Source organism: Anarrhichthys ocellatus, unplaced genomic scaffold (genome assembly GCF_004355925.1).
Source record: "Anarrhichthys ocellatus isolate YVR2014 unplaced genomic scaffold, GSC_Weel_1.0 scaffold84, whole genome shotgun sequence".
NCBI classification, from domain to species: Eukaryota; Metazoa; Chordata; class Actinopteri; order Perciformes; family Anarhichadidae; genus Anarrhichthys; species Anarrhichthys ocellatus.
In genome coordinates this window covers 1,756,905-1,771,588 of record NW_022280114.1, presented here as the reverse complement: position 1 = coordinate 1,771,588, position 14,684 = coordinate 1,756,905, and the positions used below count along the sequence as shown (strand labels likewise).

The following is a 14,684-nucleotide window of genomic DNA, read 5'->3' as shown; positions in this document are numbered from 1 at the left end:
GGGGGGGGGGGGGTCCAGCCTAAAGAGTTCCAGCCACACTGAAGCAAAGGCCAGAAATGTTTCTGAAGAAATCTCCTACAACTGAACCAGAAGCGCCAAACTTTTCAAATGAAAATCTGCAATGTGAACACTAATTTGTCAAGTGGCGCATTCCTTTGAAGTGCCAGATATTATTAGTAGGTTGTCAATCAGCATTAAAAACAAAAAAAACAAAAAAACAGTGCATCATCATTCTTGAATCACTTAGCTAATTGACAAGATCAGTTTCAATTCTGCAAAGTGTATACCACTTAATGCAACTGTTGAGAAAGTTAGGAATTCTAAAAAGCTTAACTTGTTTTTGCACATCAATTCCCTCTTCTGTCTCTTTTTCTCTCTATAAATATGCACCCTGGTATCAGCCAACATGAGTGTAAAAGGTCTGACACTGGTATCGGACACGTGTCCCCATTTATCATAATTTATGTGAAATAATGTCTGCTATAGAAAGCCTAAATCCACCCTCCCCTTTTACAAGGTCAACATTCATTAAATACTAAATAATAGTCCTCCCAGAGAAACGTAGCTGGCTCATGTAAACCCTAGAAGTACCAGGTGAATTTATCAATGCAGCAGCAGCAGTTATCAGAGATGAGATCTTGATGGCTTGCACCGATTGTGTGGCTCACACACACAAACACACCTGTGATTGATTGTACAATATTGTTACCTCCAAAACGTTCACACAGCACCATGCTGTATTCAACATTTATCTAAGCTAATTTCCTCCTTAAATAAATGCATCTGGGTTTTCTTAATGTCACCACCTTTCTTCATAACCCTGTGAGCAATGCAAAGATTCCAACAAAAATAAACAATATCTTCACTGTGGCAAGACAACGTGATGGGCTCTGCAAGCTGCACTCATTTCTTCATGCATGCTAAGACGCATTTCACAGACAAAATGAGTCTTAACACATATTGTGGCTGATAAAAAAGCATTGTATCGCTGGATGCACAGGTGTATTGCTGATTTCTCTTCGCATACTTCATCATTGGATCACTGCAAAATAAGTGCCTTTGTTATCATATAGGAGAATAATATGGAGCTGGCCTGCAGATCTGATCGATAAAAGCGCCATCCATCCCTGCTGTGCTCGGAACAGTGGCTTGGCACATGAACCAATGACAGTCTTGCATAAACTAAATCAGTATATTAATGTTACTTGTCACAAAACACCCACGTCGGCTAGTTTAACGCCCGTAACATGCGTTTTATTGCCGTTTATTTGGTTTCTCACCCATCGCTGTCATCTTGGACGAGGGCAGCCCGAAGAGACGCGCCGTTCCTGATGGCGATGCTACAAATGTAGATGGTTTAGCAGGACATTTTTGATACAGGAAGGATATGTTTGACAAATTTCGACGATATTGTGTGGCCTCGTTGTAGGAACGAGGTCGTAGTACGTGGTCAAAGCGAAACACATCGTGAACAAACAACGTAAACACACCACGACGCGGAAGGAAGGAAGGTCCTAGTTAAATCCCCACTCACACAATGCCAGCCCCGACACGACGAGCAGTGCGTGCTTCAGATAAATAAAACCGCGCAGACATTTCTGGATAACCCATTTTAAACTCAAACTCACGTTGTACAGGCACAAAACGTGGCTCCTACTCGGTGTAAATAAAGTCACGGACACACACACACACACACACACACACACACACACACACACATACACACGGGCTGGGCCTCGGTATGTTTCCCCGTCAGAGCTTCGAGGCCTCGCTGCAGCCGCGGCCCCCAGTGATGCGACATTTGCGCACACGCGCCCCACACACGGCTCGCTCTCCCCGCTGCTAGCTTTCTATTTTCACATATTTCTTACCGGGTCCGAGCGCTTCCATGGCCGTGGCCTCTCTCTCCGTCTCTGTCCCGGCCTGGCGGCTCCGTACCGAGGCTGCTATTGGGGGCGGTATCGCGAAGCTTAAAGTGGCTAATTTAAGAAAAGGGAATATAGATAGATGCGTGGACGACTGCTGACAGAACTAACTGACCTGAGCTATCGCCGCTACTGCTGGATCTGGGGATTTGTAAGTGCGCATGCGCTGGTTAGAAATCGTAGAGCCCGCTGTGCGCATGCGTAATTTGCTGTACCGCTATAGCAGATGCGGGATAATAGGATACAGTAAACCTCATGTATATAAGACAATATACAGTATATATAAATATATATGTACATCGTGAAAAATGCATTTAAATAGTTTAAGCACATTCACTCAAATACTGTACTTTGATCCTAGTTGAGTAATTACTCAATTACTCAATTAATTGAGTACATTTGCAAATAGCCGACTGTATTAGGCTACTTCAGTGATTCCGTTTAATGCTAGTTATGAATAAATGATGACGCCTTATTATAAATTTAGCTAACTAGCAGATTATAAAGTAACTTAAATTGTCCCTTTCACATTGATAGATAATATACCAATGTATATCCAATAATACACGGTCATATATTTATAAATTAGGCTATTCTCTGAAATGATTCATTTCACTTTTGGTATCTTAAGTATATTTTGAAGGTTATTTTATAAACTTTTACTTGTTACAGACTATTTCAGACTATTGCTTTGCAAGTTGCAGACATCACACTGAATGTGCACAATGTCTCATCTGTTGAGGAGCCTATTTTGAATGTATATTACCTGGTGGCAATTCTTATCGTGTAACGTGCACGTTCAGAGAAGAAGATCATTTTGTCAATGTTAGATCAATGTTTCACGGCCTTCACAGATGTACTTCTCAGTCTTTACCTTGGTCATTTGGTAAATATCCTGACCAACAGGTAAATTCATTAAGTGGTGCATGGCCGTATCCCCACATAACCATGTGGTTGATTCCCACATTAATAGCGATTGAAGCTAATCTCTGAAAACGATTTTTATGGAATAATGCAGAGGGATCATGTATACACCGGGGAGAGAAATAAGTATTAATTAATTTCTTAATATCTTGTGTTGTTATATCCATGACCCACGTGTGTATATTTTTTTTGACACGTTTATATTTTGAATTGCATCTTACTGTTACCCAGTTATATTTGTGACACTTAACGTTGACCTGTTGACATCTCTGACATTGTGTACATTTGATTTAGCATCTTTCTGATTATTCTTATTGGTTATATTTAGTTTTATGGGCACTGTTACCGACTTTGTATCGCAACTGCTGCACAACAATTTTGCAATGCAAAATCTTTGAGCCCCGCCCGCCCGAGCAGTCCCGGGCTTTAAAATCAGCTCACACCAAGCCATGTCGTCAAACTGGGTGGATACAAACGTCCCCAACAGACCAATAGGATTGCGAGAAGAGGGCGATTGACACCTCTGTGAGGAAAAACTGCGGGCCAGCTGTCACGGCGCGCGAAAGATCAAAATTTAACGTTCTATTCGGTGTGTATGGAACAGGCGGGAGGAAGAGCAACAGCCCAGATAAAGGATTTCTAAATATGCTTTAACAGTCTGAAATAGACTTTGTCACGCAGACATTTGCTTTTTGACGTCTGCGGACATTCGACGAAGCGTTGTGTCCGCTGGTTTATTTTACTAAAGAGCGTAAACTAGCCCGGCGGACAAAGATGAGCCTGGTCGTTTCTCAACAACAGGTGAGGAAACGAGTTCACATATCGGTCGCTATATTTGACATCTAACGTTATTTCAAGGGAAAGTATGAGTCGGACATATATGTCGTTAGTTATGTAACTTTAATGGGCAACGACTGCCACGGTCCGTAGCATTCCTTTAAAATAATATGCTAGTTGCAGATCTAGTTAGCGTTCGCTAGCTAGCTAGCTAGCTCGCTAGGTTAGGTTTAGCCAGCTGGGATGGTGGTTGTAGTCTTGGCCTGGTCACGTCTGTTAAATACATGGTAGTCATTTTACTTAACCTACACTGTTAAAATGGTAAATCTAATCAGATTATGATCTTGGGGGATTGATTACTCACGGAAATCAATCACTTTTTATATATACTGTGTTTATATAGCTATATAGCATGTAACATTAGCTGGCTAAGTTAACTACAATCGTTGAAAGAAATCAATGTCGCAAACGTACGTGCTCATTGTTTAGTTTATTACAATGTGCCACTAATGTAATTTAACATCCATCTGGCTGCTTCAAGTCACACAATCGAGTGACAGGCTTCATGTTGACTTTGCAAAGAAACTATCTTTTCGTGTATTTATTTTTTTTTTTTTGACAAATCCACACACGCTTTAAGTTTGGCAACCCACAGAATGTCATGCAGGGAGTTGGACAGCCATTGATGTTTGCAGTCTGCTGCCGCTTTAACCGTGCCATTAATACCCCGTCCCTTTTAGATTTCACTAAAGTATGGTTACAGGAGGCATACACAAAGCAAGATAAGCCACCCTGAACACTATCATTTAGCAGGGTGTGCCTTTTTCCTATAAACAGACATCCCAAACCGACTGCAGTTACTCCACACTATAGAAAATGCACTTCATGATGGGTGAAATCTGTTCATTGTACCCAGGTTGAGAGGCTCCCGGCTGTGGCCCAAACGGCAACGGAGAGTGATTCAGACAGCGGGATGGGCTCTCCAGCAGAGGAGATGGTCACTGAGACGGCAAACAAAAGAGAAGAGCTTCCAGGTGAAGTACCAAAACAATGGATGGTAATCCAGCTTGAGACAGCGCAGGAGAGACTTTGGCTGTGTAAATGAGGGATAACAGTAATGTTAATGTCTCTACACTTACGGTGAACCTGTACCATTTACATTACACAGTTTGTGTTTTTAGCGGACTCTTAATCACAAAGCTTACAATAGGTGCATCAGTCCAATTACTATTTGACTGCCATCAAGTGATCTACAACATTCTCCTGACAACAAATATTCCTGTGTAAATTCTCTAAAGGTGTAAAAAAAAATTGCCATTGCCAATTCATATTTGCCTTGTTCTCTAAATTGTTATTTTGTTTTCAGATTCTGACGAGGATGAAGACATCACGGTTCACAGAAAGCCTCACCGTAATGCCATTAGAGACACTGACAGCGAGGAGGAGGAGGAGGCCGCTGTGGAGAACAGCGCCTACATGGCCGAAGCGCTGGTCTTATCTGCTTCCAGCGGGGAGGAGATGGAGGAGAGAGAGAAGGATGAGAGGAAAGAGAGTGGGGCGCCGAAGAAGAGCAAGAGAATAAGCCGCGCTCCCATTGACAGCGACGACAGCGAGCCGGAGCAAAGTGGAGGAATTAAGGAGCAACAGGAGGAGGTAAGGAAGGAGGCAAAATCGATGAAGGAACCGAAGAAGAGAGAGAAGAGCCAGAGGCACCGGGAGAAGAAGGAGAAGCGGAGCAAAGCTGTGGAAAAACTGAAGAAGGAGAGGCTCTCTGAAATGAATGAGGTTAGTGAAGCTCAACCTTTTTCTCTCAGTGGTGTTTTCTTCTTGTTGTTGTTGTTATTATTATTATTATTATTATTATTATTATTATTATTATTATTATTATTATATTCTAGTCTGGAAATATGTGGAGAAAAAACTATTTCTGACACCTTTATGTCATGATGAGTTTAGAAACTGCACATACACCATGTCTTACTTTATTTATTTATATATATATATTAATTAATTAATTAATTAATTATATACTGCTGTACGTTTTTCTGCATATTTCACATTCTAATATTTGTATCTATTGGAATTATTCTTTATGTAAATGGTGATAAGGCAATATGCATTTAATATTGAAGTGGAGAACCCAAATTATCAAATCAAAAACTTAACATCTACACTAAGGAAATGAAATGTTAAACTAAGCAGAATCAAATAATTGTTAAAGAATAATAATCCTTGACGTGGATCATATTTATTAAAAAAAAAATAAAAAATCCCCAGGACACGCCTCTCCCTCGGGCTCTGAATGACAGTGGGGCTCTGAATGACAGTGGGTGTCTGCTGGGCGACACAGACCTGTTTGACACCGGTCTGGGCGATGAGGACGAAGAGTCTCTCGAGGCTATCCGAGCTGCTGTCAAACAAAAGATGAAAAAACACAAGGTACAAAAATAGATGACTGTTTCCAATATTAAGGGTCAGAACAAGCCCTTTGTTTATATGTAAAAGCTTTCAGCAGGAATGTATGCCATTGCTTGTTGGTATCACGGCTCAACTGATTGGTGCTCATAGTACTGGGAACAGATGTTGCTCGTGACACTTTGGTGAAAATGCTGTAGTGATGACCGATGTTGTCCCGACAGGCCTTTTGTGTAATCGGTGTTTTTAAATATTGCTGCAGGATCCTTTCCTGGATGAGGAAGAGGATGAAGAGGAAGATGGAGCAGAGAAACCCCAGCGTGTGGTATGCAGCGACAAAATGCTTACATTTATTCTTTCACGTTAATACCAAGAAAAAGCTGTTTGATTCTCAATGTGTGATGGTTTCAGGAGAGGAAAGCTGCGCGCGCCAGCAAAGAGGCAATGAAGCAGCTCCACAGTGAGTCTCAGAGGCTGGTCAGAGGTCAGTTTACAACGAACTTTACAACTTCTATTGATTCAACGTGTGAACTGTTTTTCTGATGATTATTTATAATTTGATACCTGCGATTCAGACTATAAAAGGGGAGTCTCATGTCTTCCATTGCTACTGAGACGCCATCTTTGACACGTCCGTCTGTCTTTGTCTTAGAGTCCACACTTGGCCTGCCCTACCACGTCCCTAAGCCGAAGACCATCGACGAGTTCTTCAGGAAGAGAGCCAGGCCGGAGGGTCCTGCCATGGCACTGTTGAAGTAAAGACGAACACAACGGATAACGCACACACATGCGTCAGAGCAACAGTTGGCCGCATTGGCCGAACATTTCCATCCATAGTCACAATTTTACCTGAAAAAAAAAAATCTGATTTTATAAAAGACAAGTGAACTACCAAAGTGTATGTATGTGTGTGTGTGTGTGTGTGTATATATATATATATATATATATATATATATATAAATATAAAATCATACATAAACAGCATTCTCAATCAAGTTTCAAGGCTGCCCTAATAAATAAATAAAGATGAGTGATAATCTTATTTCCTTCAGATCCACAAAGTATTCAGCCATGATGTTGGAGATGCCATCGGCTCCTCCTCCACCCAGTGAGCCTCTGCAGCCATCCGCAGAGCAGGACTCCTCTCTAGATCTGTCTTCGACTCAGATCCAGCCCCTACCTCACCCCGCCGCCACCTCGTCCCCGCAGCAGGAGAGCCTCAACCAGGCCAGAGAGGCAACAGCGAGCCCAGATCCCGACCAGGAATCCGGACCGATGCTTTACCTCTCCGAGAGTCTACAGGAGTCCAACACAGCAGACGGAGGGTTGAAACCTGTTTCTGATTCTGGAGTGGAAAAGCCTCCTGCACCCTCGGAGCAAAACCAGACTGCGGTGTTGTCTGACTCTGAAGCCCTGCAGAAAGAGCCCATGTCCGATCCGGCCGCAGCAGAGCCTTCAGTACAGCGGCCCAGCAAACCCAGGGAGGACAAATTGGCCAGACTGAAGAGGCTCGGACTGGACCCCCCGCCTGTCGCTAAATTGTGTTCAGATGACGGAGCCTTTGTTGAGCTCGAGCCTCCGCCGCTCAACCCAGGTGAGCGCCGATTCTTTTAGGATTTCAGCCGAATAAGAGGATACAAAGCGTAGTAAATCAGAATTAACCCATCTACGGTCACATTTATCGCCTCTCTTCTTCAACCAGGTGTGGAGGCCCTAAAGGAGCGTTACCTCCGTCACGTCAAGGCACCCGCACGCCCTCAGGGAGAGCGAACCATGCAGCTCAACATCGTCCGCAAAGACAGCGCCCCGTCTGGCCAGGAGGAGCTGCGCTCCGAGTCAATCACCATCATCGTTAAAGACGGAGCAGAGGAGCCCGCGGCAACCAAACCAGGTGTGGATGCACTCGGGAGACTCGGGGAGACCAGATTGTTGACCTCTGTTAGCGGCATCGCTAATATCCTCTGTCTCCCCGTTTCACAGGAGAGAAGCTGCTGACTCTGAAGCAGCGCCTGCAGCTCGCCATGGCCCAAAGGAGGCAGGAGGAGAGGGTGCGCAGGGCCGAGCTGAATCGCCTCGACAACGAAGACTGTGGGGAGGAGGAAGAGGAGGAGGACGAGATGACCGATGAGTCTGAGGAGGAAGAGGTAGGGGGAAGGTTTGCTGCTTTGGAGCAATCAAATTGCTTTGTACATTGTTCTCACGTCAAGCCCGATCTTCTCTTCTTTTTTTTAAACCAGAATTTAGATGACTTACTGGGAGGTGATGGCGGTGAGGAAGAAGAGAAGGAGCATGAAGATGAGGAAGGCAGTGTCGCCCAGAGTATGAGGAGTCCTTCTCCCGTGGCACTGAACGAACCCTCTGACCTCATTAATTCAGACAGTACACTCATGCTGTTCCCCGGCAACTCCTGCTCTCGTACCGGGTAAGTGCAGTTTGAGTTTATAGTCGTGTGTGTCTTTTATGGTTTTCACATTGTAACTTTGTAAGTGACTCTGGAGAATGCACTAGAGAGCTGCCTTAAATTAGTTGACAAATGGTGAGTTAGTGTCACTTACTTAAGCATTGCAGTATTGTCCCATTTAGGGGGGGGACTGCTCTTAAAATACCTGAAATAGTGAAAAAAAACATAACAATTTATAATTCTTGTAGTTTCATATTTGTATGCACTGTGTATCAATGCAGTAAAGCTTCACTTGCACTGTTCTCCTTCTCAGTGATGGCGTAAGAAGGTCTGGTGCTTCTGGACAGGACAGCAGCAGCAATAAGATGGGTGGGTAGAGTGAGACTAAAGCATAGTTATCATTAGTTATTCATGAGAGATGATGCTTTAAATGGAGTGACAACAATAGTTTTGAATCCGCCTGAAAATGCTCTTTCTGTGGTCTTCTCTCGTCCTCCCTGTCTCCAGAAGACGACGACTCTCTGTATCTGGTGAAGGACAACAGCCACAACAGCAGCTTTGAGCTGGCAGGATCCATGATAACCTCCTACCAGCCCATCAGTCATCAGCGCTCCGCAGGGAGGAGCATCTCCAACTCATCCATTTTCCGCTCCCCTTCTCCCTGCCTCTTCAGGCCCAGCTTCCTCAGCTCTGCCTCCAAGGTAAGATATCGAAATGTAATACTTAGAGTACCCAAATGTTATCAGTAAGGGTTTGAGTTCTCATAAGCTTCTTAAATCCACGTATGTGTACACTTTTACTGTCACAATTTCATTTATTTATTTGTCTGTTCATTAAAAACGCATAAAGATAAGATATGCACTCATAGACATTCTTGTAAGTGTACAGTCACACTTACACCGACTTATATTCACATTTGCATGACTTAAAAAAAAGACGAGAGCCTGTGCAGGAATGGTAGGAAGCTATAAGAATATAGAGATTTATAGAATAACTCATGGCAACATAAACCGTATGACTTTTTAATTGAAAATGCAGAAAAACAACGACGGAACATAAAAAATCTTTCTCCATTTATACAGTATGTTGTCATACAGTAACCCGTCATCTCTTTTACCTCCATCAGAGCTCAGGCAAACTCTCCGAGCCGTCTCTCTGCCTCCCCGTCGAGGACTCCCAAGACCTGTATGCGCCTCCGTCCCCAGGAGCAGATTCGGGGCCCCTGGGCGGAGCGGCCTCCCAAGGTCGCTTCTCCCTGGAGGACGACACCCACTCGCAGCTACTGGACGCGGACGGCTTCCTGAATGTGGGGCCGCGGTCCAGTGCGCCTCGCTCCCACAAGAGACAGCTGATCCTGGACAGCCTGGACGAGAATGCCATGGATGCCAACATGGGTGAGCTGTTTGGGCTGTGCTCAGGGGTTTTCGGGACAGCGGAGAGCGGCTCCGGCAGGGCGGGGCGAGAAGGCCTCGGAGCGTTGCAGGAGGACGAGCTGCTCGGGTTGTGCTCCGGAGCGTTTCCGCCGACACGGGCGGGAGGCGAGCGGAAGGAGACAGACAAGAGGGAGGGGAGAGGACGGGACGAGGAGTCTGATGATACCATGGATCAGCTGCTGGGCCTGTGTTCAGGGAAGTTTCCTAGTCCAGGTAAACAACTGTTCGCTGCTCCACCAGTACACTGTATTTTATTTTAAATCACCTACAGTGTATAAAAAGTAGATGTTATTGTACAGGGAGGGAAACTATAGCTCATCAATAAGAGCCTGATAAACTATGAGGAACTTGTATCGTAGGACGTACAGAGGTTTCCCATAAATACAAAACGCAACATTTAACCAAACAACAAAAGCGTATTACAAACGTATGTCACTATTTCTCCACTCTGTGGCGAAACACTCACATTTTGAGGTTTGAAAATGTTTTGACTTCCAGTTTCACAATATTGAGATTTGTCTCCTTTGCTGTCAATTTTAGGTTTTGCTCACACAGCCTCGTCAGCACAAGACAGGTACAGTTCAGACCTGAAAGAATCCAAATCAGAAAGATTTATATTTATTATTGTAAAAGATAACTTTTTATGATTCTTTACAAAACTACTCTCCTTGTTACTTTTTTTAATTTATTACTTCAGTCCCTTCTGATAAAGGATTAAGTGAATATTAATTGTAATATCAATATGTAACGTGCGGTTCTCATAGTGGTTTCTCTGTATAAAGTAAAAAGAAGCCGGAGGAGGAGGAAGAAGAGGAGGACTGCGAATTCCGGCTTCTGTCAGATGTGGAAAGTCCCAGTGAACAGGTAAGGTTGTCTCTGTAGTATAAATAACATGCTGGATGTACGTCTTCATGATGGAAATGACAAGTGGATTGTGGGGTTTGTAGGAGGTCGATGATGATGGTGCAGAAGGAAACGAGGCTGGTTCGGACGGAGACAATGACGTAGAAGAGGAGGAGATGCAGGGTGTCTTCGCATCTCAGCGGGTCAAGAAGAAGAAGAAGAAGAAGAAGAAGAAAATGTAAGTGTAGAATTAAACCTAGCACGTATGTAGCAACACACGCATACAAAGCTGATGTTTCACACGGTTCTCTTGGTGTTTGACAATATAGGAAAATCATTTTCATCACATAATCCACGCTGTAGCACAGATGTTAGCAGTTTTCTTGTCTTCTGCTCACAGGCGTTTGACCGACTACATGGAGTCGGAGGCTGAGCTGTCCGGCAGCGACCTGGGCAGCGACGACGAGGACGGCGACGATGAGAACGAGTACGAGGAGGAGGAGCTTCTCGAGGAGCTTCCCGCTGATGAAGAGCTGCAGGACCAGGTCAACAAGATCCACATGTGAGTGCAGCGTCCCGAGCTCGAGCCGCCTGAATGAAGGGTTTCTCCGGTCGTATTGGGAATACACTGTCGTAATAATGCAAGCCGGATGTCTTGCCTGAGAAATCAAACCGAGAGATGAAAATGTCCCACCGGCGTTGTTCCTACAGGAAGCAGATCATGGACGATGACAAGCGAGCACTGAGGTTCTACCAGGAGCGCTACCTCGCTGACGGAGACCTGCACTCTGACGGCCCGGGACGAGCTCGCCGCTTCCGTTGGAAAAACATCGGTGAGTTCGTGTCATAAACTGGTGGTTTCAACGAGAATGTGATGGGGTTTTAGACAGTAATTGTTAAAAGAAGGCATAACCCAAGTGTGTGAACACCAGGATTCTTAGTTTTACTTATTTTAATTAAATTCGGTCCACCGAGATAAACAGAAACACACACAGAGAATGTTTATAGTTGTGTGATTAACTATCAGGCAATAAGCTTAGATATACATGAATGAATAACACTAAATATGCATCAAAACTCAAAGTGTGTGTGTAGAGAAAAGTTCATCAGATCTTCTGTTTTTAGATTCTACAAACTTAACGAAGCTTCCTTCAAAGTCGCTCCAACAATCCATTTAGTTTCTTTTTGTATTCTTCCTCCCAGATGATAGTTTTAACGCGGACGGGACGGGAGCGGAGGGCGAGCAAGAGGACGACGATGAAGAGGTGGACCTGGCCGAGGTCCAGAGGAGGAAAGAGAGGCTGGAGAGAGAACAGTGGCTCAGAGAACAGGTAGCTTTAGAGTCCTTGCTCACAGGTAATAGTGAGGAGCCATTAACAAGAATACCTTTTGGAGTATCGACTGATTTCAGAATTCACCTTTTTGTAAATTCAACGCAGTAAACGTACAAAAGGGGATGTTGTCATTTTGTCTTCATACCTTTCTCTCTCTCTCTCTCTGCGTCTCCTCTCACAGTCTGAGCAAAAAGCCAAGAAAGGGGAAGATTTGGATGCGGAGGACGAGAAGATCGGAGAGGAAGACAGTCGCTTTATGAAGCTGGCCAAGAAGCTGACCGCCAAGACTCTGCAGAGAAAAGGTCGGTTTGATGTGAGGCCTCGCAAGAAGACTCCGTGACCTCAAAAAAAACACCCAGGCCTGCTGTTGTCCGATGATAATCACAGTCATAGGCTTCTGTAGTAAACAGATAGACAACACAATCACCAGATGGATGGTTGATGATCATCCAAGGTGTGATTAACAGTTTCCTGATTTATTTAGCAAAGAGAAAACGTCTAATCTTAGAGTCTCAGTGAGACGATTTTTGATCTGCTCAGCGCGTTGAGAAGACTGTCTAACTTCACCTGATGCGCTACAGAGCTTTAGAGATAAAGTAGAAACACACACACACACTGACATGTCTCCCAGCAAACTAAACTAACCCTGACACAGAGGGTTTGTGTGACTGGCCACTCTAGCTCAAATCCAAATGACAAAGAATATATAAACAAGATATCAGTCTGATATAAGGTTATTCAGTCAACTGAAGACATACATTAGCTTCTTTTTTTATACAAAGCACAGTTCTAAAGTCATTTACGTCGCTGTATCATGATGAAATCCTTTGAGGAATCTGAATATTTCGCTGTCTAACTTTCCCACTTTTCATACCAGAGCCCCCTGTGGCACCACAGTCAGAGAAGAAGACACCGGCTCTCAACCCCTTCCAGAGACCCTCGCAGCCCTCACAGGTAGACCACCGTCAGAATAGTGACTCTTGGTTTCATTTCATTTTCGTTTTGTGCAGATCAGATCTGTTCAACAAACAAAACACGATCCAAACCCGTTCAGAGGTAGAGGTGTGAGTGGATGTCTGCGATGAGCCTTTATCATTAGTTTTTATTTCACTTATGTCTGTCAAAGATCGATGTGAGACTTGTTTTATTGATCCGCTTCCAGGTGAGGAGAGGGTCACTGCTGAGTCAGCCTCAGGCCGTCCTCCAGAAGCTGGCTTCCATCTCAGAGGGGAATCCTCTGGCACCCAGAAACAGCAGAGGCTTCCTGTTCCAAACTCTGTCCCCCGAGAAGGACAAGTCCAAGTCGGACGCTCCCAAGAAGCAGGTGAGTCCTCGCACCCGTGCAGGTGTTGGAGCTGGGACAGAAGGATGCTCCACATGCTCTGGCACGCTCGTGCATGGATCCAAAGGATGATGAATGCTTTGTTTGTTTGGTTGGATAAATGTTTCAAAATGAGTAAAAGGACAAATGATGATGATGTGTTTTTGCAAAACGGGTGAAACGTGGCCACAGGACAACAATTTGCCCCACCACTGATCTTGAAAACAATAGGCTCATACAACTCTTCTCTGCTCTTTAAAAAGTCTGTGTTTTTCATGGAAATGCCACTTTGGTAGCTAATTTTAATAAATGCTGTGTCATATTTTCCAGCTGTTTCTTTTGAATGAAAAGAGTCATTCACTGCCCCTGACCATCACCCACTTTGATCTTCCCTATCCGTTCTGGTTTAGTGTTTTGATCTCGCTGTTCTAAAATAAGCCCAAAAACAAAATACTTTCCATAGATCGTGGACAGAGATTGCTCAGTGTGAGAGTCATATGAGTGTGTTGGGGGAATTTATAGATTTGAATGTCTTCTAGATTCAGGACACTAGGTGGAGCCAAAGGCCATGGTTTCTTTTTGAAACACTTTATTTAGTTTTTATTTACAATTCACCTTTTGATCCTCAGACGATGAAGAAGAGGGGGCCGGTGGAAGCAGTGAACCCAGCAGCAAAGAGGGTGTGCAGGGAGGACAGACCCACAGGACAGACTAAAGGCCCCCAGAGGAGCATCTTCAACTTCCTGGACCACTGAGGACGCGACACTACCGGCTGAATGATAATCTTCATCAGCAGACAAAAGGCCAGAATGGACCGGCCACATCCAGTATTTCACAAGCCAGCAAGACCTCAAAAGTGAAGTAGGTGGTAAAAGGACGGTTGAATGCCGAGGTGCCCTGTAGACGTCCTCTGCATTGCTTGTGAAGAATGAATACCGATGTGTTTACATGTTTACATTGCCTTAAAATGGCAAGCTAAAGCACACCACTGAGGCCCCTCTTCTTCCTCACATTCACTTCTCTAGTTGGGCTTGTGGTTACGCCAACAGACGCATTCATCCATCACACCTTACTTGACTTAATCTGGACGTTTTGACGGAGGTCCATTTTAAAAATGTTTTATCATGTAAATAGGATTGATTTGGTTTTTAATGGTTCGGGAGTTTTTTTTATACGATGATTTAAATGAATTTGTTTTACATTGTAAATAAAAGTGTATTTTAAGACATTGCTTTTGTCTTCTGTTGTCGGACCGGATGCAAACTGTGTGTGTGTGTGTGTGTGTGTGTGTGTGTGTGTGTGTGTGTGTGT

At 44.1% G+C, this 14,684-nt stretch overlaps 2 protein-coding genes across 6 annotated transcripts in view; one reads left to right on the top strand and one right to left on the bottom strand.

Moving 5' to 3' along the window:
• Positions 1–2,065, bottom strand: part of ago4 (argonaute RISC component 4) — a 22,062-nt gene extending 19,997 nt beyond the window's left edge. For all 4 annotated transcript variants that reach the window (XM_031874722.1, XM_031874723.1, XM_031874724.1 and 1 more), the window contains exon 1: positions 1,872–2,065. In XM_031874722.1, the coding sequence (XP_031730582.1) occupies positions 1,872–1,890 (19 nt within the window). In that variant the 5' untranslated portion in view covers positions 1,891–2,065. The remainder of the gene's footprint in view (positions 1–1,871) is intronic.
• Positions 2,066–3,435: 1,370 nt separating this feature from the next.
• On the top strand, positions 3,436–14,535 carry clspn (claspin). Of its 2 annotated transcripts, none has more exons than XM_031874865.1 (24): positions 3,436–3,650; positions 4,543–4,660; positions 4,993–5,411; positions 5,904–6,065; positions 6,304–6,366; positions 6,453–6,525; positions 6,694–6,796; positions 7,094–7,635; positions 7,744–7,932; positions 8,022–8,185; positions 8,279–8,463; positions 8,756–8,811; positions 8,953–9,143; positions 9,569–10,088; positions 10,416–10,449; positions 10,658–10,739; positions 10,823–10,956; positions 11,119–11,280; positions 11,430–11,551; positions 11,922–12,049; positions 12,234–12,354; positions 12,930–13,006; positions 13,215–13,376; positions 14,003–14,535. In XM_031874865.1, exons 1-24 carry the CDS (start codon positions 3,624–3,626, stop codon positions 14,126–14,128), a joined length of 3,960 nt encoding a protein of 1,319 aa, XP_031730725.1. In that variant the 5' UTR covers positions 3,436–3,623; the 3' UTR covers positions 14,129–14,535. The 2 variants fall into 2 exon arrangements, with proteins under 2 accessions (XP_031730725.1, XP_031730724.1); XM_031874864.1 differs by having other exon boundaries at positions 8,950–9,143.
• The last annotated feature ends 149 nt before the right edge of the window (positions 14,536–14,684 follow it).

Bases quoted from the DNA above. Each gene is read 5' to 3' on its own strand.
- clspn (XM_031874864.1), top strand. From the start codon at position 3,624: ATGAGCCTGGTCGTTTCTCAACAACAG. The intron at 4,661-4,992 runs GTGAAGTACCAA...TTTTGTTTTCAG, and splicing joins CAAAAGAGAAGAGCTTCCAG to ATTCTGACGAGGATGAAGAC. The intron at 8,186-8,278 runs GTAGGGGGAAGG...TTTTTAAACCAG, and splicing joins ATGAGTCTGAGGAGGAAGAG to AATTTAGATGACTTACTGGG.